Genomic DNA, 26,602 nt, shown 5'->3' with positions numbered 1-26,602 from the left:
TAATATTATTCATATTACTTTGTACTTCCATCCCCTCATAAAATGGACAGAGTAATCTACCATGATTTTCTTTATATCATCTATGAAAGAGCAGAAACATCCTCTCACTGGGTGACTGTCAAATAAATAAATAAAATATTCTCTCAACCTTCTTACCACAAAGTAACCAGTGATTTTCCCATATGTTATAATCAGTGATTTTCTTTTGTTGTGAAATGTGCTATAAATTGGTGTTGTGGCATCCAGCAGCGGGGCACACGTGGTGCTCGGACGCGTCCAGCGTGTGCGGCTCGGCATCCTCGGGATTCTCGGACGACGACGGGCTGGCGGCCCCCGCGGCGGGGCTGGGGCCCGCGGCCCTGCTGGCGCGCGTGCGCTCGCTGGGCCGCCCCGGCCTGCTGCAGCAGTACAACGAGATCAAGCAGAGCCCGCCCACCGGCACCTTCACCCACACCAAGTCAGTCTTCTGCCAACGCCTCTTAATACTTTCATTCATTTTTATTTTTATCACATTTACAATATTATTTTACAATAATGTGTCAAAGACATGTTGTACAATACTTCTCAATAAATTATTCATTAGTAAGTTGCCTATCAAGAGTCTTGCAATTATAGATGACTGAAGATGACATGATTTGAAGAGCGATACGTGGAAATCTGTTTACATGATCATTCCAGTATCGCCTTTGTTGTTGTCCCCACCTCACAATATTCTCCGTCTTACACATGCTTGATTTTATGTGAATGTAAAAAAATAGTAATATGTCATCATTTAGTGACCCTTTTTCTATTCCTGACCAACATTTAATGAATCACATTTTATACTCTCATTGACAGCCACCAACAAAATGAGAATCCTCTTCCTCCACACTACCTTTTACACTATCACGAGCATGATTCTGATTGGAAAAGTTTATCGAGACAATATATTGAAATGCTGAAATGATATTTCCAGATTAATAAAGAATTTGCCCAAGAACCGGTACAATGATGTCCTGTGCTATGACCACTCCAGAGTGCTCCTGTCGCAGCTAGATGACACCGACCCGTGCAGCGATTACATCAATGCAAACTACGTAGATGGGTACAAACAGCACAATGCATTCATCTCAACACAAGGCAAGTTGTTTGCATTCCTTTATTTCTTATTAGATCCTTTTAGTCCATAATAACTCTCCAATGTATTTCCTTTATTTTATTATTAGTTAGGTTAAAAAAAAAACTAGGTTAGATTTGAAAAAATGTGCTGAAAAGAATTACCATGGAAATTTCCACTTTATAGATGCTCGAAACAACAACTACAGTGGAACCCTTTTCAAGCCACAATTTTTAAACACAGGATTTTCTCCCTATGCCGTGTTTTCTTTTGACTTTGCTTGTAATAAGTAATATAGTAATAATTTGTATTACTTTTCACTCATAAAGTGGCCAATGTACTCTAGTTTTCTTGTCTTAGTGTTGTTTATATCTTCTCTCGATTTTCCACTCTCCACCCATGACATTTTGAGCATTCATCTTTAATACCACATTTTATTTGCGGTAGCAGATGAGATCCCATAGTCGGCTTTCAACGTCATGAACCCATAGTGGCCCATAGTGGAGAAGCACTGAAAAGATGTAGCTTCACACAGTTCTCGTTCAATTATGAAGAAGCAGTTTCTTACCATTTCTATACTGATTAAACCCTTGGGAGTGGTCTCATTGGCCTTTTTTTTTAAATTACCTAACGTCCAAGTGACTCTGAAATCTAGCTACGGCTTATGCAACACCGCTTATCATGACCCTACTCAGGCTTCAACTTTTTAAGTTTCATAGCCTATGCCTACTCGTGAGTGGATTTACTCTTTAAGTACTATAATTTCATGTAATTCATGAGTGAAAATCTAGGCAAAAACACTCGCTAGTCTCATTGGCCAAAGCTAAAGCCCAAATATTTATATCACTGTATTTTTCCTATTACACCCGTTCTCATTGTGAGGGGTCCTTCTAACCTGGTGTTCTTTGGATTAGGGCCCCTGCCCAACACGTTTGGCGACTTCTGGCGCATGGTCTGGGAGCAGCACTCGCTGGTGATCGTCATGACGACAGGCACGGTGGAGCAGGGCCGCCCCAAGTGCGGGCAGTACTGGCCGCTCACACCCGGGGACTCTGCCTGCCACCACGGCTTCTCCGTGCTCACGCAGACCGTGGAGGTCAACCCCGACTACCGGGTCACCGAGATGCTGCTCACCAACCTCAAGGTGACTATCCCCCCACAATCACAACTAAAGCGGATCAATGACGCTTCTCTACAACCTTGCGCGACATTACTGGAATAATCTGATTTTAAAGATTGAAATCAAGAGTAATGGTCGGCTCACTTTATTAACACATTGTTGGCGGGTGGTTTTTTCATCAACCTGGACCCTAAGTAGTACACTAATTAGGGTCGTATACTAATTGTAAGTAACCTTAAACCCAACTCTGATATGTACACTGTTTTTTGGCGTCTTTTGCGCTCTGCCAAAAGTAAGCAAATAGAACGCTTATAAGTGTCACCCACTCTCTACCAACAGTATCTAAAAGACGCTTTTATTTTTTTATTTTTAGATTACTTAGGTGGAAACCTATAATAAGAATTGTTATTTTTTTGTATTTTATCATATAATGTTATTTTTGTGAAATATTCTGTTGGTTTTCAATAAAAAAATTATAAAAAATTAAATAAAATTAAAAAAATAGTGTGTTTAGGTGAGGGTGGTTTGTGATAATTAAATTAATGTAAATTGATGGGTAACATTAAGGCTTAGTATTCATTAAGTCGCAATTTAATATGCCTGGATTAAGAAATCCAGGTAACATTTTACTTAAGTAATAAGTTTTTCTTCAAAATAATTATATGGTTTTGAAAAAAAAGAGTTGTTGAAAGGAAAGGAGTTTTAAAAAAATATAAATATATTTTTTCCATATATGGTGTAAAAACAACAAAAAAAATCAATTATACATATACAGTGAAACCTCTATATATCATTCCTTAAATCGTTTTCCCGGATGTATAGTTATTTCTTCTATCCCGACTTAATTTCATACTAAACTAAACCTCATCGTGTCTCTATCACCGTTTACTGCATTTATTCTTCGAACTAAGCTGCATATTTGATACATTTTGTCTGTTTTTTTACATTATTTCCAATTTTCTTACATTCAACGGCAAGGTATGGGATAGAAACTATCGAAAGCTTGTGTAACCAATAGCTGGAGAGGTCCATATTGATGAAAAGGAGCCGCTGCCTGTACCTGTATTTCCAGAAGCGTGCACACTCTTTGAAAGAAAACTTTCTACAACTCACATTCAATAACTGATGCTGAAAAAAATACTATTTGCAAAGCCGAAAATATACTATATATAACTTACGAAAATAAAACAGTTAAAAAACAAAAGTATTTAATTTAATTCTATTCAGTTTTGTATTTTTTTTTTAAATAAATACATTTGCATCTGAAACATGTATTCTTCTTAGAATTTTAGTCTACGAATGGTTATGCAGATTGGGAGGACGGTATCTTTACTCTGTCGTATCTATTTGCGTATTGACATGCGTTTGCGTTGTATCCCCTTAAGCCGCAGTGTACATGTTGTGACGGTGTTGTAACGGTTGCAGACGGAGGAGAGCCGGCCCGTGTCGCACTGGCAGTTTGTGCGCTGGCCCGACTACGGCGTTCCGGGAAGCGCGGGCGCCGTGCTGGCCTTCCTGGGCGGCGTACGCGCGCGCCAGCAGCGCGGCCTGCGCGCGCTCGGGGACCGCTGGGCCGGCCACGCCCGCGGCCCGCCCATCATCGTGCACTGCTCCGCCGGCATCGGCAGGACAGGTGGGTGCACCCTTCTTCCGATCCTGTCTCAAGTCATTAACAGCACAATAATTGATGTCAGGCTTTCCCGAGGAGTGCGCTTTGGATCTGGGAACTAGGAGAGGATAATATTGAATGTAATCAGATAATTTATCCGCCTCCGTAGTGTAATGGTCAGCATGCTCTGCTACCGTTCTGTAGGTCCCGGGTTTAATTCCCAAGGGGGGTAAAATGAATATAAGTGATTTTTTCACTGTTATATTTATTCAATATTACCCTGGACTGGTACCTGAAGCGGAGGGCTGATCACCTTTCCTTCATGCGTATACGATCAAGATAACACTGCGTTTATATGACGCAGTGCCCTATGCACCATTGGGGTGCGGATAAGGGTTTTATTATTATTAATCAGATAATGTAAGTAAAGGAACTCAAGAGGAAGGACAGCTGTCGTATGAGAAAAAAATGGAGGAAGAATAGTGTATAGGAAAAATAAAATAATAGTTATGGTTGAGTTACTCAGGGTTCTTACCCGTGTTGGCTTGTACCAGCTTGTACCAGCTTGTGTATCTTCACACTACTATTTTGGATAATACAAGTCCATCAAATATTTGATTCAACACCATAATATTTAGATAATATATCAAAGCACTGCAAAATGGTAATATCCTTCGTCCCAAACTCCTTCACTCGCATCATCTGTATTCTTCCTACATTAGTTTTTTGGAACTGCGGTCATGCAGTTGGAACTATTTATTTTTGTGTCCTAATAAGTGTACTAATAAAATAAAGTCTATTTCTTACGAAGCGTATCTCCAATTAAAGTACGTGAAATTATGAAACTAATCACTTTGCGGATTTAGAGGATAATTTTGTTCTCTTCATGTTTGATTTATTGAATAAGGGGAATGAATGAATTGTGCGTGTTCCAGGCACTTTCTGCACGCTGGACATCTGCATCTCCAGCCTGGAGGACACAGGGCTGGTGGACATCAAGGGCACGGTGGAGAAGATCCGCTCCCAGCGCGCCTACTCCATCCAGATGCCGGACCAGTACGTGTTCTGCCACCTGGCGGTCATCGAGTACGCGCTCTCGCAAGGCTACCTGCCCTCCGCCGACCTCACGGGCTTCGACGAGGACGAAGACTCCGACTAGACAATAACCCAATCTCCGCGGATCACCCGAGTCCCTCGTCTCTTAGGAAATAATCTGTCCATTTGTGATTTGCGACGCGTTTCTGCCAAAATTTGACTAACTCCACTTATTAAGTATTCAGGCGTGCCTCGGTATTCTCGTCGCTGACGTACAATGAGGAGGATACTCCGTAGTTAAGGAACTCCGACTGAGTGGTAAAGTGAAGTGTTACATTTACGACGTTCGGCGCGAGGTCTCGCGTTTTGTAAGATAATCGTAAGGAAATTCTGACGCGATGTGACTTAGATTTCGCATAAGAAACTTTTTATACAGGAACACTAAGCATTAAGTATTTTTAAAGGAGTGAGCTCCGTTTTACTGTGGAAAGTTTGTTTGCGCGTCGGCCGACGGAACGGGACGGGACGACGAAGGCTCGCAAGTCTGACGCGATATTGCCGGGACACTGGCTCTTCGATGGGTTGATATATTTTTGTAAGTGTTATATTTAACGGTGACCTTTGTGGAAATGCCTAATATTTGTTCATCACTCGCTTGGTACCGATAATGCAGCCAGTCTAGAGACTACTAATGTGTTTTGTTCTAGGTAATTTAAACTATAGGATCTATGGAATAACTCCTCCCTTCCGACCCATTCTTAGCTCCTCATAATTTGCGACGGTGGAAATTGGAACTAGATGGTAGTATCTCTCGTATTCGGCCAGCCAAGACTGATTTTATCCTCCACTCTGATTCCTGACTCCCGGGATCCGACTCGATGTTACATTTAGGCAAATCATTTATTTTTCACCCATACGTTGTATTTATAAGTCCGTTAATTCCAAATTCAGCATATATTGAATTTTGCAAAAAATTCTTATTACGAATTACACTTCACAACGGCTGACAATATGGCGGCTATTTTTTCTTACTGCGAATGTAGTTTCTTGACGTGTATAACATTTTCAAGAATTTAAGAAAAATCATTTCGGGACTTTGAAAATGGCAATGATACAATAATACAAATTATCTTTGTTCTAAATAACGGACTCTTGTTTCTCCTTAGGTTAACTTTCCACTCTCACAAGTCACCTTGATTTCTAGTGAATTCTTCCATTTCTAATCATATGTCCTCCATTCCTTCATCGCTATCTTAGTTTGGTTTGTCAGAAATTTTATATCGGACGGGTATTAACAAAATTATCCGTATCCTTTAGTGATGCTTATTATCGCGACCACCGTTATTAGGTAAGATAAAATGGTTTGCCTTCATAAAGATATTGAATGTGACTAATTATAGGAAATGGTTCTCGATGTTATATCTAATATTCCTCTGAAATACCCTCTTTGATCAAATCTGTCCAAGAAAATGATGAGATGTCGAGCATAGAGTAAACTTTTAAATATTTTTCTAATTAATTTATCGCACGTAAAATCTCATTCTTTCCGTTCATGAAGTACCTCACATACATTTATGTCCATTTACCATTGTAATTATCACTACGTACCATAATCATGTCATATGGTGGACTTCCATTCCAAAATTAGAATAAAACTCTTGTAATCTGTGATTCTATCACGCTTTTTCACGCAATTTGATAAAATATTGACTGTCTCGGTGTGTTTATATAATCCCTAGTAAAATTAATTCTTTCTCTCAGTTTGATGGTGAAATAGCGTTGATAATGTCACAGAATGCGCACTCCATATATCGCTCCATGAATAGATAGATTGTATTAAAAAATTGTATTGTAATCACCGCAGATATGTAAATTAAATCTATTTCAAATTAAACATATTTTACTGTCTTGATTTTTATTACTCAAATGTAACTTTGGGACTGGCACACATTTATGTAACAAAATAATGAGCTATTTTCACTTTAGGGAGAAATGTTACATACATATAAAATTACATTTTTCAACTCACTTCTCGAAATAAAGTATGTCTTCATTAAGTGCGTGCAAGTTTCCACAGCTGTCAGTTCCCTGCTTACAGAATAAAATGCATCAACAGGGTACGTAAACTTCACGGTAACAGGGATTGCAAGGTTTGCAGTTTTAGTTCTTGCTGTTGAAATAACATTTTGATGAGGTTTTTTTTAAATTGAAGTATAAATAATTGAATCCTTTGTAACTCCTTTATTTCTTTGCAGATTTCTATAAGAATATTACTAATTGCATCGTGACTTAAAAAAATCTTTATGAATAAAAAAAAAGTGAAAATTGCCCGTTATTTTATTATTATAAAACCTCAACATATTGTTAATTCATGATTTTGGTAACTTATGTTAATAAAAAAATATAGATGTCTGAGTATTTACACGGCTAACCACCCGCCATTAGCTGGTTCAAGTGATCATTTTATACAGTGTTACATTTACCATTCCACCCAAGATTGAAAACCACATTACTCAAAATTCTAAAGTTGTATATCATTCACGATATAACAATACCCCAGAAGCCACTTATAAAAATGTACAGGAGAGACAAGAAACACATAATATCTAATTTTTTATGTTTTATTTGGTATAAATATTAGTATGCAAAAAATAATTATACATTTAACATAGTAAATATAACAAAAATCTAGATAGTATGCACTTTTTTTACCTGTATTTTTCTGTAAAGTAGCTTACAATATGTTATGATATTGTCTTATCATGAGTGATAGATTTTAAGTGACAAAAGCACTTTGCACTTCCAATACAAATTTCATGGTGGCCATCTATGGTGGAAAAATGTAAGTCATGTAACAGCAGAGATCCATTTATGATATATTGAGATATCAATAAAAAATCTACATAAACAACTAAGTTGCGTAAAAACCAGCGTGTGAATAAAAAATTTAACACTCGAAATATTATTAGTAACTTTTGTTTTTTAAATATATCGGGTCTTGATAAATAAAATATAACTGCAAATTAAAGTATACCAACTCCGAAATTTACTGAATTCGGAAATATTTGACAAATAAATCATATCATTAAAAATACATACATATTTTGGATCAGAGTGTTATCCACATCATTACATTTCGTGTATGGTAGCAAATATATCGACTGACTATTCCATTTGTCATTGTTTGTTCTCTATCATAATTCTAATTCACTTACCTCTTATTTACCCTTTCACTGGCAGCTTTTCAGTTAATCCCTTCATCGCAATACTTGACTAAATGTAGCTTATTTACACTTGACCTTTCTCTAAATAAATATAAAATTGCATGCGTAATCTCAAACAATATGGCAACTAATTTACGGCCAAATTCATAGAAATAATTTTACTTTAGAAGGAGTTTATATGAATATACACGATATTCTGCACAATCCTCTTCTATATTGTGATGATTTCTCTAAATTTCACCATAGACTAGCCATATATTGTTTGTCCTTGTAAAATAGTTTGAATGCTTGCACGTTAATAAAAATATTTCGATCAATAAAAAAATCAGCAGTCTGTCAATAAAAGCGTAGAAATTAAAATACAAAAACTACATTTTTCTTACAGTTTTCTTAATTTTTGATTACATTAAGACAAGGCGATCATAATTTTTATGTCAATATGAAAAATCTTATTGATTTTTATACCCATTAAAATCGAACCCAAACCCCTTGCTCGGTTGCTAAAGCACTACTTACTACATTTCGCAGATAGGTTGTATGAAAGATTAATATCTTAGTTAGGTATTGCTGAAAAAATTATTTCGGTTTTCTCAATCATTTTCTACTATAAAAATGACCTACTGTTTTTGAGAAGTTTGGATGATATTTTCTACACCAAGTGAATTTTTCTAATAAATTTGATTGTTACTACAAATAAAAAAAATATTCCTGTGCATGTTGCATGCTCAAATTTTTAATGCTTTTTTTTCGTAGAGTTAATTCAGACCTATTCTACCACTGGGGTATTTACACACTAGGTTGAACTTGACTCCTTTGCTTCCTTTCAGTACCTTGATGCATAACTGTTAGAATGGAAATTTCTTTTCATCGTTGTAGCAATATCATGTTATATTATTATATGCCATTCAATTACAGTCAAGCATGGATATAATATTTGAGAAGCATTTTCGTCAGACTGGCGAGTTGTTGTATAAAAATAAATGACAAGCTCAGATGAAAATATTTGGGACTTTTTGATCATTACAACTGAAATCTTGTATTCATGTTTGACTGTATTTTAGGCATTTTTACTTTTCCATCTATGTATGATTTCTCCATTCGTCTCATTGCTTTTGTATTAAATTCCGCTGCCATTTGAACTTATTTCAGATATAAACGTTTTTATATTTATTCAACAAAAAGCAAAGCCAATAATATTCCCTATGTGATTTAAATTATGTATAAGTAATCGCTGCAATTATTTTTATAGGTTCAACTAATATTTTATTAATTTGAGTGTGAAACATCCCAATTTCACGTTTTATTACATTTTCCTTGAAATGGAATACCTTACCGCAAACAATATGTAAATAATCTATGGTGAAATCTATAGAAGTTATCGTAATAAGAAGTTGATAGAAAATCTTTTTCTATTTTATGGTGAATTAAATGAATTTCAACAAAGATTTTTAAAAAATATTGTTTGAGGTATTACATTTCCAACATGTACGCTGCAAGATGTGAATTAGCTATTGCGTTGTTCTGCTACATTGTTTCTAACATTTGTTTCTCAATATTAATAAAATAAGATTTTAATTATTGTATATTAAAATGTTGCATTTTTCTTTAAAAATTAATTATTTTAAATTTTGTAATTATCGACCTGAAATAATTGTGGTGATTATAGTGAATTGTTTGTAAATTTAAATATATAGTATTTAATTGTTTTGAACATTTTATCCAGTCTTATTGATTATTATTATTATTGTTCACTAGGATTAGATAGGTGACATTGATAATTCTGTTTTTTCCTTTGTAAATAGATTTAATTGTATGCCAAGTTTTCCATATGTGTGAAATAAAGCGTAATATATTCCTTTCAACTAGTTTCATTTCGGTAGAACCACCTTGATAATATATATCCGCCTCTGTAGTGTAGTGGTTAGTGCATTTAGCTACATTACTGGAGGTCCCAAGTTCGATTCATAGGGGGTCAATGTTAAAACAAGTGATTTTTCACTGTAATATTGGTTAAATATAACACCCGTACCCTATTGGATGCAGATAAAAGTTGGAAGAATAAGAATGAAAAATATACAGGATATTTTACATCACAAATATTTGCACGGATATCATCAGGGTAGTATGAACAGTATAGTTTTTCCTCTAAAACTAATACGCTGACAATAGTGCATATTATGGATGCGGTCATATTTTTTATTCTTTCCTAACCTAACCTGACTAGGAAGCTGTGGAATACTTGTTGGATGAAGGACCAGATGTGAAGTCGCAAGAATGGTAGGAAAACCGCTCTCCAATAAGCCATGTATAGGGGAGAGGGTGCAATAACATGGTGCCCACTGGAGCTTCTGTCGGGGGCTGACAATGATGGTTACACTGTTTTGCATATGGTCAGTCTAGCAGAGACAGAAAAGCTGTTGATTGAAAGGGTTGATCCGTTCGCAGAAAAATAATATGCGGAATCCCCCGGTGACAGTTCTATGTGTAGGAGTAGATATTTTAAATTTTCTCCCGCAATCGGACAGTAAGTCAGATGTCTTGTTCAATGGGTTATGTCAATTTAGAGATCAGTTTAACATGTTCATTATAAAGCAATATTTCGTCGTATTAATTCACTTAGTAAGAATTTTACAGAGTTGGCAGAAACTACACATTTCTTAGATTTTTATCATATTTGGTAAAACCTTGTTTTTTCTACATTAATAATTTTGCCAAATATATGTATAATACAAAAAATTTAGTTTTGCAGTTTTTAGGATCGCCTATAATTTTTAAAGTATCTTCTGAAAGACATATTTACATACATACATTTACATAGAGATTTCAGTATGTTTAAAATTTTAAGTAGAATAATGTAGAATAGAACATACTTTTCCGAAAACTGTATAATATATCCGAATATGATATTAAAAGTAAATCTAACTTTTATAAGCAAAAGGAAAAGATATGAAAATATGAAATCTACATATATTTACGTGCTATTATGCACTTGATTTGTTTTAGGTAAGTACCTGAAATACAATTATACTTAGAAAATTACTATCAATACGTCAGTTCTTACTTATTTAGTTAGTTCATAAATTATCCGCATGTTCTGAGTGGCGCTAGTGCAGTCGTTTTAAGAATGTCAGAAATCTAATATGGCTGATGCGGAAACCGACGAAAACATACAAAACGAGAAGAGAATGTCGCCGAATGGGCCGCGAAGTGTAACAATTTATAAAACAGAAACGGGCTTCGGGTTCAATGTGCGTGGTCAAGTTTCCGAGGGGGGCCAACTGCGGTCGATAAACGGAGAACTGTATGCGCCCCTTCAACATGTCAGTGCAGTGCTAGAAAAAGGGGCTGCCGAACAAGCTGGAATTCGCAAGGGAGACCGCATATTAGAAGTGTAAGTACAACTGTCGCAATCTTCACTTTCATTCCAAATATTTATCCGTGCATTTTGCGTAATTCTGGTTTGACCGAGTCTAAATATTCTCACGTAAGTGTCAAATGTCACCCGGGGGCATTGTCGTATGTTTTGTTTTATACTATTCATTTCCCACGATCGGCACATTCGACTGCGGCTATAAATCTAGGTCCGCCGAGTATCATTGCGAAAAAACATTACTTTCGTCTTTGTTTTCTTATTTACACATTTTTATTGATAAGATACAAATCAAAATGTTTTCCGATTTTGTGGGTTTATGATTTATTGATAATAGATAATATGTAAATATACCATTGTTTATCTTTAAAAAATACTAATAGATACACACATGATGCTAAAATAGAATATTACAAGATGCCATGTTTATATGTAGTCTGTATGTATGAAGTATGGTGAAGTCTAGTTATTTACAGGGCCTACAATCTGCCATTGGCTGATTTAAGTAATCAATTCACACACTTCTAACATTCACCACTAAAACCAAAATTGACAACTGTGTTACTGTAATTTCTTAAAGTCGTACCTATATATGCTCCAAGTGACAAGTGAAACACATCACACTTACATTGACAACACCTATGCTTGAAAATTGTTGCTAGCTAGCAGAGATCTTTATTTGTAAACGTGAGATTATTTTCCGAATTGTTATTTTAATTAGAAACGTCTGAAAATATAACTTTTAATTAATTGTGGTTATTTTTTTGACCAGGATTTAAAAAAAAATCCGTTTTCCCATATCAATAAAACTTTTTATTTAATTTTGGGTATCATCAATTGTTTTTTGACACGAATAGCTCCCAAGTTGGTTGATTAAATCTATGGTCACACTTGAAATATTTCAATTTCATCGAATGTTCTTCTAACCCGTACTCAAATGGTGCATAGGGTATCGATTTAAATCGACGCGATGCTACCCTGTCAGTCCTACGCTCAAGATTTTTTGGATCTAGGAGTCGAATATGTTTAACGGGATACAGATAATACACGTGAAGGGCCTTAGGGACAAGGACAATACTGCTATATGGGAATGGAAATGGAGGAGGAATAGTAGATGTTACATCATAGTCAAACCAAATAAACACTTAATAATTCATACTGTATTGAAGAGTGATTGGAATAATGTGGTATTTACTACCATATGCTACACTATAATATAGTGATATCATATTATGATACAGTGGCGTGCATTTCATATAGGAACATAAGCAGTGCCTACCCTAATGGAATGGAAAAAATATGGAAAACTGTGATAATTATTTCCTTTCCTCTCATATTCCATTTTACATTTTATACCATACCCCTTACCCTCTTACTCCCACCTTCACACACACTCACACACACTCACACACACATACACTCACACACTCACCCTCTCTTCTCTTTTTTCTCTCTTAATGCTATATAATTCCCAAACAAATAAAATAAAATACTATTTTAAATCTTAAGTAATAAAAATGAAAATGGTATTTTCTGGCGTTTCTCATGTGTGTGATCAAAATCCAGGATTTGGACCTCACATACTAATATAAGAGTTTCTGCTTAGTAAAAAGCTTCTTTACATCTCACCAATAGATGTCTCTAGTGAAGTTCTCGTGATTCAAGAACAAGGTACTAAATTGGTTCATATATATGGAACTTCCAAGAATTTGAGTAGTGTGGTTGTCAATAATAGGTAGAATTGGTGAATGTTACACGTGTGTAAAGTGATCACTTAAACCAGCCTATGACGGTCGTCAGCCCCGTAAATGCCCAGACTTCCATATTCTTCTGCATCTTTGATGAGATGAAGAAGAATATGGAAGTCTGAAAATAATATTAAAAATGATTTAAAAAATAACTATAAGTTTTCTCAGTTATTTCTTCGCGCCAAAACACTCATTATTAGAGTTATGATAGATGAGTTAAAAAAAAAATAAAACCCTGTTTTCCCTACGACCTACCCTGATTAAAAACTCTGTGCACGCCACTGAGTGTACATATTGTACAGTGTATGGTACCAGTGCTCAGTGCACCTGCCTGATTCCTGTATTACTAGTAGTGTACTTCAGGAGTCACCTTTACTTGGGAACAGGTTTCCTTTCCCCCTGAACACTACATAGTAGGTATACTGTGCTGCACTACACTACACACTATACCAGTGGCGAGCTGTGTTTCGTGTGTGCATAAATTTATTTATTTATTTAACTTCATGTACATAAAATAAATATGTACATTGGTGGGCTTATTGCTTAAAAGCAATATCTTCCAACCAACCAAAAACAGACTAGTGATATTGGTCAAACGTTTGATACCTTATATAGCTGTTTGCAATCAGAGGGTAGATAGTGCTTGAACATAAAAAAAACGTTAATTACAAATTACTGCTGTGTTGATTAAGCAACTACTTGTGCACTTTATATTTTATCAAATATTTATGAAAATTACAATTTGATGATAATAAGGAAGGCAAAGGAAAAAAAATGGAGTTTAGGGAAGGAGGTAGAGGAAAAAGCTAAGGGATGAGGTTTGATGGACAGTTAGAATTCTAATAATAGATAGTAATGTCTCAGACGTTTCTTAAAAGTTTCTTTGGAGTTACAGCAGTTGTTTACTTATATGATTTTTTATTAAATAATTATAATAATGATGATATTTTTTATTAATAAGTTGATTTAATACACATATGCAAATAATCGGGTATTATCTAGTATCCGCCGCTGCAGTAAACATTATGCAGATTGCAATTGTTCTTGAACTCTCAAGAAACTAACTTCCCAGCACTTTATCGAAAATTGTTCAGCGAGATACAAAATCGTTACGTTAAGATACTCCATATGCATACACAACCTCCAAGGATTAAGGCAATATGGATGGTTAGTCATGGCCAGAATGTAAACGTTACTCAGTGTATAAAGTGATCACTTAAGCCGGCCAGTGCCGTGTCAATACTCAGACTTTGTGTTATATTGATATTCTGTGTCCAAAGATCACCAGTCAATTTGAATTTCTTCATAAAATTAATTGAAACACAGAATTACTCATCGGTCAATTATCAATGACCTTCTCCTGCAAACGAAATCGAAGAGAGATAATTGATTATTAAAAAAATAAATAAACACTTGTACAATACCACTAATGAATTTTATTTCTTTACACATGACTAGTTTCGAAAACTACAGTTGTTTTCATCTACAGGCGAGATAATTGATTATTAAAAGAGAGATAATTGATTATTAAAAAAATAAATAAACACTTGTACAATACCACTAATGAATTTTATTTCTTTACACATGACTAGTTTCGAAAACTACAGTTGTTTTCATCTACAGGCGAGATAATTGATTATTAAAAGAGAGATAATTGATTATTAAAAAAATAAATAAACACTTGTACAATACCACTAATGAATTTTATTTCTTTACACATGACTAGTTTCGAAAACTACAGTTGTTTTCATCTACAGGCGAATACATAGTAAGTCTAACGAGCAAAAAAAATATTCAGCGATAATCGATTGATAAATCGGTCATTTCAACAATTCACCAATTCACAATCTATAAATTCAATAAGAAATCGCTGTCCAGATCAAATAAATCCGTAATCTTTAGAAAAAAACTTATATACTGTATTATACGCACGTTTGTCATTTGATGATTTTGTGAACCCTTATCCGCACCCGATGGTGCATAGGGCACTGCATCATATAAACGCAGTGTTATCTTGATCGTTAACATATGAAGGAAAAGTGATCAGCCCTCCGTCTTACACTTATATTCATTTGACCCCCGCTGGGAATTGAACCCGGAACCTACAGTATGGTAGCCGAGCGTGCTGACCGTTACACTACGGAGGCGGACTATATTTGATGATAGATAAATATTTTCTTAACTAACTAACTAACCATCACGCCGCTTCCCCGCAGGGGTAGGCAGAGAGAATAGAACGCCACACCACTCTGTCTTTGCAAACATTCTTCGCCTCTTCCACGTTCGTGCATCTCCTCATGCATACCCGCCGATTATTACGACTCCTAACCTGACCGCTTTCAAGTATTTGGCATACCTGATCGTGCCGTGTTTTTTTCGGTCTTCAATTTTCTTTATTATTATTATTTGAGTAATTTTTCTGAATATTGTACAAAGCGGACTACAAAAGGCCTTTCTAAGAATAATTGAGCTTTCATTTCTTGCGGGATTAGGTGTCGCGATGCTTTGTGACAAGATGATGCTGCCTTCTCCTCGTGCTTTGTCTCGTTCATTGTTCTTCCGCCGGAGAGATATTATTGGGGTTGTACAATACTACCTATTCAAACGAAAGCCTTACTGTTTCAACACATTTCAAGCCTTGCACGTCACATCTATGTTGCGATGCCTCACTGGAAATGAACTACTACAGACAATCCGCATTTCTTCCCCGCTCTGTGACATTGCATATTTGTACACGCGTATTGCCGGAGTTTATATTAGTGCTTATATCGCTCACTCCTTTCAACAACGTCATATATAAAAAAGGTAAATTTTCAGTTGTGCATGTTTTCGGAATGCCCAGAAAATGTACTATATCCCAGCAAAAGCGCCATATTTTTAACTTAATATTTACCCGCTACAGGGCAGAAAGTGTTGTTTTTGCATTTTGAAAAAAAGTTATTGTTTTATTATTTTTTTAAATACACTAAATATTTTTCAAATGGAGGAAAAATCTTCAGGTTTTACCTAAAAAGATCTGTTGCACAGTAAAAAGTTCAATAAGTGGCTTGATATTTATTTGTAATACATTTCATTATATTTTTATACTTTAAAAACGAACACCTGCAAAATCAAGTTTTTTGATTTATGACGTTGTTGAAAGGAGTAAGCGATATGTACTTCTAATTGGATGTGAATTGGCAAATGACCTGGAATCGCTTGCAATATCAGTGACAATGAGTCACTTCGTAATTAGTAAAGACGCACTAATCTATTGAAACTTTACTCATGCTTGTAATAATAGAATTCCATATGGTCGTTCTGTTAATCATAACTTGGGAATAGAATATTGCAGCGATCTCATTGTAGTTGGAATAAAATAGAGATGCGAAGATCCGACGACCAAAAAAATCGACGGGAAATCGTGAGATCTTACCTGCACTTTTTTGCGTGTTTGTACTGACCAGAATACCTACTGAGAATAGTCAAGATATCATTTACAGCGCTTGTAGCCTCGTTTAAGACAGGAGTGGGACTAACCAACGAGATATAGTTCATGGAGTTACCCATAAACTCGCTACATCCCGACGTCATTAGCATTATATAGGTTCGAAAAATCTCCAAAAATCTCAAAGGGAAAAAATATTTCCCGCTGTCGTCAAAAACTTTTGGGATCACGAAAAAACTTTGAAAATTTCAGAGTCGACTACCTTTTTTTAACGCCTACGCGATTTTACATGTACATATTCAATTTATTTTAAAATGAAAAACGTATTGGATTCTTATAATCAATCAATCGCTAAATACAGTCGTGTGGTCTTGATTGGGACACATCGAGACATACCTTGTATCTCGTGTACATAAAGTATATGTAAACGCAGCACATTTCGTTACATTTAACGAAATTTCCAACGACAACACACAAAGTAGAAATTTGGAATAACCCCTTTTTTGCTCTATGCTTTTGTTTGTTCAAAAAACGTCACTTTGACAGTTGATTTTTGTGATTGTGCAAATAATCGTTATTTATTTCATTTTTTCCATTCCTGACCAATGTTAGATGTGAAAATGTCCAACACACGCGATACTTTTGATAAAATAAATGCCAACATTTATAGCATAACGAATGCCGACTAATCGAGACATTTACAGACTTGCGTTAGTACCGCAAAGCTCATAACGTAATACGTACTTTGTACATTATAAAGGGGTTTATTACTAAATCGATACAAATATCAGAAAGCAGGCAAGTATTATCGCTACTTTTAATATAATTATTATGGTATATAGAGTCCTAACATTCAAGCCTAATACAATTTCTGAATTATATTACAGTATTCCGAAGGCAATATCAATAAATAACCAACATATACATTCGCATAATAGCCATTACAGCCATTACAATTGGTTGATTCAGTTTAAGGAGTTGCTTAGTCCAAATTCATAATTTGTAAAAAAATAAATTTAAAATTGTTTTTAAAAAATTGTAGGAAAATGTAAATATTCCGTGAAAACCAAAAAAGAGACATTAAAAGAGTAAAAAAAGAGTCATTAATAGAGATTAAAAGAGTCATTATACTGATGAATATTCGACGTCTGCCATGAACTGTAGCTGCTATTAAAAATCGCACCAATTAATGGCGCTAATCGTCTTGTAAAAAATAATGTCTAATTTTATAAATGTGTATATCATTCGTAACTATGGGGTTCGTATATGTATGAAAATACTATGTACCCAATTTGTGTAATTAGTTGGTGTGTTTTACTGTTGACATGTTTAAAAAAGTATGTAAAGATAAATATGTATTAAAAAAATGAACGTATGCATATTTGTATGTATGTGTATACTTTATCTAAATTAATTACTTTGTACTCCTTATTTGGATTGAAATATAATAATGTAATAAAAAAAACAATTAAAAATATCTTTCCTGAATCCAATGTTTTGTTTTGACACTATAAATCAATTTTATCATATTTTCATTTTTAATATGTGCCTGGTGTGCGATTTAATCAATTGATTAATATGTTTATATTACTTTGTGTAAATATTAGTTCGCCATTGACACAAATATTATTACGATTCGAAATAATTAAAATGTAAGTTTAATGTCAATTAAAACTTAAATATCTAGTCCTCAATTATGGATAGAATGCTATCCAGTATATGAAGTAATCACTTTATAAACCTTTTTCAGCTATTTTGTGATTTTTATGAAAATTGTCGAAATAAAATATTGTTTATTACGCACTCTTGTTATTCAAAGACGTCCATTATTCAAGGAGTTGAAAATCCGATTTCCTTGAATTTACCTTACGGAAGGAATACTTTACCCAGGGTTGTCTTTGTTATCCTTGAGCACTGCTTCGAGTGTCCTCGAGATAGCGTTATATTTCCTTATTCGGCACTACTATACTATAAGTGCTACTCTAGAGGTCCTCTGGCTTCGTGGGTTTTAAGTAATTTCATTTTCGTATTTTTGGGCAAATCGTATTCGTTCATTTTAAAAGTACCTAACTGCAAAAATGTCAGTTGGATTCTGAAAAATATAATCTTCGTTTTTTTTAAAGAGAAATATTTGTGTTTTTATTATTTATACAAATATTTCCATTTCATACTATTTCTGTGAGCCTAAGCGGCTCATTATTAGAAATAGGTATCAAATTGTAGTAGAGTGGGTTCAAACCGAGAAACTCTGGCTTAAGAGTCCGCGACACTAACCACGGGACCACAACCCGACACATCTTTCTTACTCTTCTGGTGTCTCAATTATTGAAGACCGTTTGCCATACTGGAATTTCTTGAACGATCCTTTGCCAAAGGGATCCTCAGCTCATCCCGGTCCACTCCCTCATATTGATAAAATAAATGCCAACATTTATAGCGTTATATTTAATTTAATAATAATAATAAAAATTAGTGGTAAGAAAGATAATGTTCTATTGATCATGTTTCATGACTAAAATAGTCTTTAATCTAGCTAAAGTTACTAAAAATCACCTTTAGGCGTCGTCCTAATACAAAGCGATTACGCGACCATCGCAAGTCCTCGCTAATTTTATTCATACGAATCCGCGATTAAACATACAGATCTCGAACAGGTGTCCTAATTGGCATTCGAGCGATCAATTAAGACACCTATTCGAGATCTGTATGTTTGATCGCGGATTCGTACGAGTAAAATTCACGAGGACTTGCGATGGTCGTGTAATCGCGTTGTAGGAGGATTAGGACGAATTACCCGTGATAATTCCGATTTGAGGGAAATTGTGTTTACTTGGTCCCCTTAAGGTAGGGTATATATAGTAGGTAATCACAGATCATTTTCTTTGGGCTTTATTCAATAAGTACTAAATAAAATGTCAACATGTACAAATTATTAAGGCCAGATAAATTGCAATATGAGCGATTTGTCATCAGGTTCTTATATGAAAATCATGAAAAATGAATCCACATAAAGCCATCAATATTTAAAAAAAATGGAAGATTATAATTATATGCGTGTTTTCCTTAATTGAGCGTTTTTCTTATTTTTTGTCATAGATTGTAATTCGACTTCCTTGGATCATACGTACCTACCATTCAACTAATGCTATTATACGAATTTCCCGCTCTGTAACTTCAGAAATCTAGCAACCCTGATCGATAATAAAATATATGATGTTCTTCATGTGCGTTTTTGATATTGGAGTTCTGCTCTACGTCATTTTTTTTATTTCGCAATGTTTTGTTCATCACTGAGGGCAGACGCCTACAACGTATGTTACAATGCGGTCGGAAGGGTAACAGTTGGTACGAATTCGACTTACGCTAAACACGAGTTACGTATCTGACCCAAAAACTCGACCCTTATGTAAGTCGGGGTGGAGTCTTTGAAGTTTACATCCCTCCATCTTTTCTCTACATCACCAAGCGACCTTAAAAATATTTTATAATGTTCAGTCATTTTTTTATTAATAGATTCGGCAGTTGCTTTGCAGTGGTTAATTTTTTTTTATTAAAAATAATAATAATAAAAATTAGTGATTTTCAGTCTCATAATTATTTAGTATTAACTTGGACTGTTACCTGAAGCATAGGATTGATCATATTGCCTTAAAGTAAGTAACGGCCAATGTGACATTGAGTCGATGCAATGCAGTACCCTACGCACAATTTAGTGCGGATAAGGATTAGGAAAAAAAAACAATCATATTTTCATTTTTAACCTCACCTCACTTTTTTACTTGTGCGATTTATTATTGAGTAATTTCTCTGAAGATTGGCAAGTAATTAAACTTATTTTTTTAAATTATGGTATAATTGAACATAACGAATTATACTCGCAACGCTTCCTTGTACCGGATAGTTAGTAACAATCTACAACAAAACTTTATTTGCTCTATGAATGATGCAAGACATTGATTACATACGTAAGTTAACGTTTTAACTACCTAGTGTAGATAACTTTTATTTTGCGTCCGGACTTTTATTTTAACGACTTCGGCGTATTGAAACCCATAACCAACCAGTAGTCTGGAAGTTAATGATAACAATCAATTGTGTTTTTCTTAATAGAATTAAAGTTAAAGTTATCGACACTACGTAGTTAAAGCGTTGTCTTTCGTATGTAATCGGTGGCCAGATATGGCTATAATTTCTTCTGGCCGGTCTTTCGAATAGCATACGGAATCTGAATCCATCAAAACGTGAATTCCCTCTTTTTTTACGCCAGAATAAAGGGGACACGATTTCGTTGAAATAGAGATATCGTAATTTGGAATTTGCGAACCGATTAGCATAATCTGCGCGTTTTATCATTGTGTAAACAGCGCTAATTTGTCTGGCTAGATCGGCGCAAATACTCGTAACAACGAATTTGCCAAGCTTATCGTGGTAATTGCGTGTTTACGTTAATCCGTCAATAATTCAGATTTACAATACTTATCGATGGAAATAATTCTATTAGTCTATTTTAAATGGACGTTAAATATGTATACATACTGCGTTTTCTTTCAACTTTTAGTCTTCATTTTATTCCGAAAAATAAGTTGGTAAAAATTAACCTGGAGTGTGATACATTTTTGAAATGAGTCAAAAAGTTCGCGTCAATTATAACCCTTAATGTGTCGATACTATGTTACTCGCACTGACTGCGACCAGTTTTTAATTTGCGATTTTGAAAGCGTGAAAACAATTGAACCTTATTTATTTTTTTACAAAAATGGGAATAATATTAGTATATAACCAAGATTCACTCACCGAGATTTTTATGTCTACCGGTTTCGAGACGTACCCGTCTCTTCGTCAGGACAATCACTAACACAGCATGCAAACAATACCACCCTTCACCACCATAGCACCATTTACACACTTAAAATTACACAAAATGTTTAACACACGCGATTTTTGGTCGAACCGAAGACCAACATGCACTAAAGGTTTCAGCTCAAACATGCGTTACGAGCCAAGGTTAAACATGCACTAGAATTGAATTGAACCCTTGAACAATTCAACCCCTCATCACGTGGATACATTTCTGCGACACTGATTTCTACCGGCCCATCATCTGCCCAAAATACTCTAGTTTTCTTTTCTTTCCGATGTTTACAAAAGTTAATTAAGTTAAAAAGGACAGTTACTACGTTACCCGGGAAAGTATAACCAATTTGGGTAACTTTGAACAAAATCAACGCATTTCTGTTGGAAATTATTATCTCCTTAATACGTGGAAAGTATTAACCCCATTGATACTTAATCACTTTATATAAAATGTGTATTTTACGTACAATACAATTTATAAAATATACGACGAATGATGCGTATAAATCCAAAAACACACTGGCGGCTTGGACAGTTAGACATGGGGAATCGAATAAAAAACCGAATGAAATACCGACTTTCTTAAAAAATCGTTACTTAAATCGTCTTTTAGATTCATTCGGTCGGTTTACAAATTTTGTTTCGTATTGCATATTTTTAACTCCTAATATATTTGACAATCAAAAACTTGCTGGAAGAAATAACCTTAAACCGATAAAAAGTAATGGAATACCATCCCAATTATATTGGCAGTTACAGGGATATTGAAAGCTTTACATGTAAATTCACAATAAAATCGGGATACAATGTTGTTTCATATTTTCTGTAAATCTCGCAACATAGTTCATGAAAAAAAAATGCTTTGCAAGAGAAGGTCTGTCAGGAAACCTAGATGCTTCTGTATCAGATCTGGGAATGCGTTGGGACAGCTTTCAATGATACCATCCCAATCGGGTAATCTAAAAGTGACAGTCACATATTTAAAGACATATTTTTTTTATATTACGAATATTTGTACGAAGCGCCTTCCCAATCTCCGGTGAGTGTTTACGTCACAGTCCGATATCTCCCTGCGCCACTTGACCCGGTTCGGTCGCGCTATATCTGCTCTCGGCGGCTCTGCTGGCCCAACCAGCCGTCGCCGTCAGGCAGTGCCGGAGCCATGCTGAGTGCGGTGCACTGCGTCACCAGGCCGCAGGACTTCGTGCCCAGGTCCGGCCTCAGGACGAGCGCCGCTCGGGACACCGGAAACTGGAACTTTGCACGGTATCCATTTCGTTTTACATCATATCTGGTATAACCCGTTGTTCGAAGATTATCCAACTGTGAACCTTTCACTACCAGAGTGTTCCAGCCTTGGAAAATAAGTTTTTGATCATTTTTTTTATACCTACTGTTATAAGAAAATCTAGCCTTGCAAAATGTGTTTTTGATCCATTTTTTTATACTTAATGTTATAAGAAAAACAAGAAACGTGACCTTTAGTTTTCCTTTTTAAAAAAATACCTTCTTTTTGTGTATTCATATTTGATATACTATCTACTAACTAGTCATCACGCCGCTTCTGCGTGGTGGGTAGAGAAGATAAAACGCCACACCACTCTGTCTTTGCAAGCATTATTCGCCTCTTTTACATTCACGTATCTTCTCATACATACCCGCCGATTATTCCGACTGACCTGTCCACTTCCATGTATTTGAAGTACTCGATCATGGCTAGTTTTCCTCGGTCTCCTTCTGATTCTGTTTCCAACTGCGCTCGTGTCATATATTTGTTTTCAATATAAATACGAGAAATGATCTCTTTTCAATTTTATTACGAAAAAAAATACCTCCAAATCTGTCGATTGCCTTTATTTTGGAACCGGTACTAAAGACGTGCTATTTTGACTCGGGAGGAATATCGAATTTACCATAAAACAATCTACATATTATCACAACAATTTTAAATTTTTGCATTGTGTTTATACAAATCAAAAGATTTTTTTTATTTATTTCCAAAATTGCTCATTAAAATAAAGCGTTTTAGTAAGATAAGGTAGCATATTATTTATCATTACTCATATGCATGTTTTTTTTTTATTCTTTATGAATGTCCCTAAAATCAGTGCGTAAAAATTGCCATAGACGACAATTTCCCGCTATTAATACGAAACTATGTTTCTTTATTATTTTTTTTAAATCCATACGTCACTGAACCGTGTGTAAAGACAATTTTTCTTTCTTCCGAAAAATCGACTTTTAACATGGCCTTATCAATAGGTTCATACTATATATGGTACATCGCATTGTTTGTAAGCGTATTGTGCGGATGTTGTGAATGTCTAAAACTGGTATATTGGAGCAACTTTTTCTTTCCCGACCTTCACTTCAGTTTATATTCCTGTTCACTGCCTCTACCTACTAACGTGAAGATAAATACTTCCTTCTTCCTTTGATCTGTAGCAACCCACATTCAACCTCTTTCTTATTTCATCTGTTTTTCTTCTTCTAAAGAAACAATCGTAGTTACTTGTAACATATTGTGCCAGGGATCACCTAATTTAATCGGAATGGGGTAGTATTTTACAAAGATGGGTCTATATAAATTTAACAAAAAATAAATATTTATTTCTGTGGAACTTTTTGTCAACTACAACATTCATCGTATTGTTCCGTAAAAAAGTGTCGTTAAATACAATCTGTATACATTAGAATAACATTACCATATACGAACTTACTAACTAACTATCACGCCGCTTCCCGCAGGGGTAGGCGTATAGAATAGAACGCCACGCTACTCTGTATTTGCAAACAATCTTTGCTTCTTTCACCTTCATACATTCCCTCATACATACCCGCCGATTATTCCGACTCCTGACCTACCATATATTCTAATGTCTCTGTACTTAATTATTCGCACGTACATTGACATCCTATAATACTGTATTACTATTACATTATTAAAAAAAAATATTTTTAATTTCGCGCAGTTTACTTTCTGGCGTCTTTTCATACATTATACAATTTTGTTTCATAGGTGACGTAATCCCAATTTTAAATATTGATAGTTCAATCCTTTATAACACTATTATTTCTTTACGGAATTCGATTATAATTTACTGTGCCGTATAAGAATCTCCGAATGTCTTATGATTTTATTTAGTAATAAATAAAAGAGATTATCCCTTTGAGAACATTTTTTTTTCATAAATTTTTCTCCTTTCCATTCTCCGCTGCGTAATCGCTTGAAATAATAATATTATTATTGAAATGATAGTGAAATACGCGTGATATCACTATTCATGATTTATTGTGACCTTCTCGTTTGACCCCAAATAGCTGATATTGAGAATGCAATAAGCCGAGACGTCCCAATTTATTTGCGCGTCATCGCGTGCTCTGATTTACTATTAGTGTGGGTAGGTCACTCTTAGCCTTACTATTCGCAGTCTCTCTCTTAACCCGCATCCGGTAGGTCACTCTTAGCCTTACTATTCGCGGTCTCTCTCTTAACCCGCATCCGGTAGGTCACTCTTAGCCTTACTATTCGCGGTCTCTCTCTTAACCCGCATCCGGTAGGTCACTCTTAGCCTTACTATTCGCGGTCTCTCTCTTAACCCGCATCCGGTAGGTCACTCTTAGCCTTACTATTCGCGGTCTCTCTCTTAACCCGCATCCGGTAGGTCACTCTTAGCCTTACTATTCGCGGTCTCTCTCTTAACCCGCATCCGGTAGGTCACTCTTAGCTTTACTATTCGCGGTCTCTCTCTTAGCCCGCATCCGGTAGGTCACTCTTAGCTTTACTTTCGTGGTATCTATCTCTTAACCCGCATCCACCCACTGCTGGGTGATGGTCGGTACCATTCAATGTCTGCCACTCTTCGCTGTTCTTGGCCTTCCTCGACGCCTCCTTTCCGGCTATATGCGTCCAGTTCTTCGGCCACTCTAAAGCTTTTCTCTCGTCTTCTCGTCTGGGTGGATGGTTCGCCCACTCGGAGTGCTATTATCTGCATTCACAACTACTGTTTAAATAGGTTTACAGTTACAACTTATTGTTGAAAATCTCGCTTAAAAAAACCAATCGGGTTGCGCATGTATCAATTTATTGTAATATTATCTACGATCTTCCTTCAGCGAACTATCGTTCAAGATTGATGATGTAGGTATTGTTATAACAAATTTACGCAACCTGATTCGTTTTTTAAACATTTTAATAATCATTTTCACTAGAAAAAAGATGGTTTAAATATAAAAATAAAACACTTGTATAAGATCACTTTCAAGTTTATGGTATTAATGTAAATACGACTGGTTTCGAGAACTACAGACGTTTTCATCAACAGGCTAAAATACAAACAGTTTGTATTTCGACCAACCCAAAGTGTTTTATTTTATTTTTTAATCATCATGTTCTTCCACAAAGTTTATGCCAAATCAAGAGAAGGTTATTCATTTAAGTTTTACTCGGTAAATACCACTATTTTAGTATTTTAACTGATACAGTACAAGTAAAACTATCATGTTTCACTTGGTAAATACCGCTTTTGTCACTAAATAATCGTATTTACCAAGTGAAATAAAAATAAAAATGGATGGATACTATCTCAAAGTGACTGCGGAATTAATTAATGAAAGAAAATTATTATTTTAAATTGTGTCGTTTTCGTTACAAGGTCAAAAACTTTTTTATACGTGAATTATTTATTATTTGTGAATTCGGTCATTTATCAAATATTAGTTCGTTTTGCTCTGGCTGACTATGATGTCACTAGACCTTTGATTTTCATTAAGTCGTAATTTTATAAAACAATAACGATACAATACATATAATATTGTAATAGTCTTTGTATCGTCTGGCATTGCACGCATTCAGTGCTTCGCTGTGATTTGGATCGATCTGTTGCTCCACAAATCTGTGAACTTTTAAAGTTGTCAAACCGATTATTGACATCTTAAAAAGAACTTTAGATTCAGTTTTTTGTGATTCTTTTCTATTATTGCCCATTTAAAAAGAAGTCATTATTTTATTTATTGTTTCGGCATTTACTTTATGGCAAGATATTTTGACTTATTTATTTTTTTACAAAAATATTAATAAAATTAGTATATAACCACTCACCGGTGAGTGGTTATATAC

The 26,602-nt window shown here is 35.0% G+C and overlaps 2 protein-coding genes across 4 annotated transcripts in view; both read left to right on the top strand.

Annotated features, from left to right (window-relative positions):
• The window catches only part of Ptpmeg2 (Protein tyrosine phosphatase Meg2), a 190,195-nt gene extending 180,254 nt beyond the window's left edge, over positions 1–9,941 (top strand). Inside the window, exons 7-11 of one of the 2 annotated variants that reach the window (XM_088261112.1) lie at positions 250–457; positions 956–1,119; positions 2,011–2,240; positions 3,642–3,849; positions 4,761–9,941. In XM_088261112.1, coding sequence (XP_088117238.1) covers positions 250–457; positions 956–1,119; positions 2,011–2,240; positions 3,642–3,849; positions 4,761–4,984 — 1,034 coding nt within the window. In that variant the 3' untranslated portion in view covers positions 4,985–9,941. Of the gene's footprint in view, positions 1–246; positions 458–955; positions 1,120–2,010; positions 2,241–3,641; positions 3,850–4,760 lie in introns of both variants that reach the window. The other variant, XM_088261111.1, reaches the window with a different exon arrangement.
• Positions 9,942–11,193: 1,252 nt separating this feature from the next.
• Snx27 (sorting nexin 27) overlaps positions 11,194–26,602 on the top strand; it is a 35,550-nt gene continuing 20,141 nt past the window's right edge. Inside the window, exon 1 of one of the 2 annotated variants that reach the window (XM_088261055.1) lies at positions 11,194–11,475. In XM_088261055.1, the coding sequence (XP_088117181.1) occupies positions 11,225–11,475 (251 nt within the window). In that variant the 5' untranslated portion in view covers positions 11,194–11,224. Of the gene's footprint in view, positions 11,476–22,629; positions 22,750–26,602 lie in introns of those variants that run through there. The other variant, XM_088261056.1, reaches the window with a different exon arrangement.

Source organism: Brachycentrus maculatus, unplaced genomic scaffold (genome assembly GCF_059751285.1).
Source record: "Brachycentrus maculatus isolate JH-2025_06_01 unplaced genomic scaffold, ASM5975128v1 h1tg000147l, whole genome shotgun sequence".
Classification (NCBI taxonomy): domain Eukaryota; kingdom Metazoa; phylum Arthropoda; class Insecta; order Trichoptera; family Brachycentridae; genus Brachycentrus; species Brachycentrus maculatus.
This window is presented reverse-complemented; position numbering and strand designations above follow the sequence as displayed.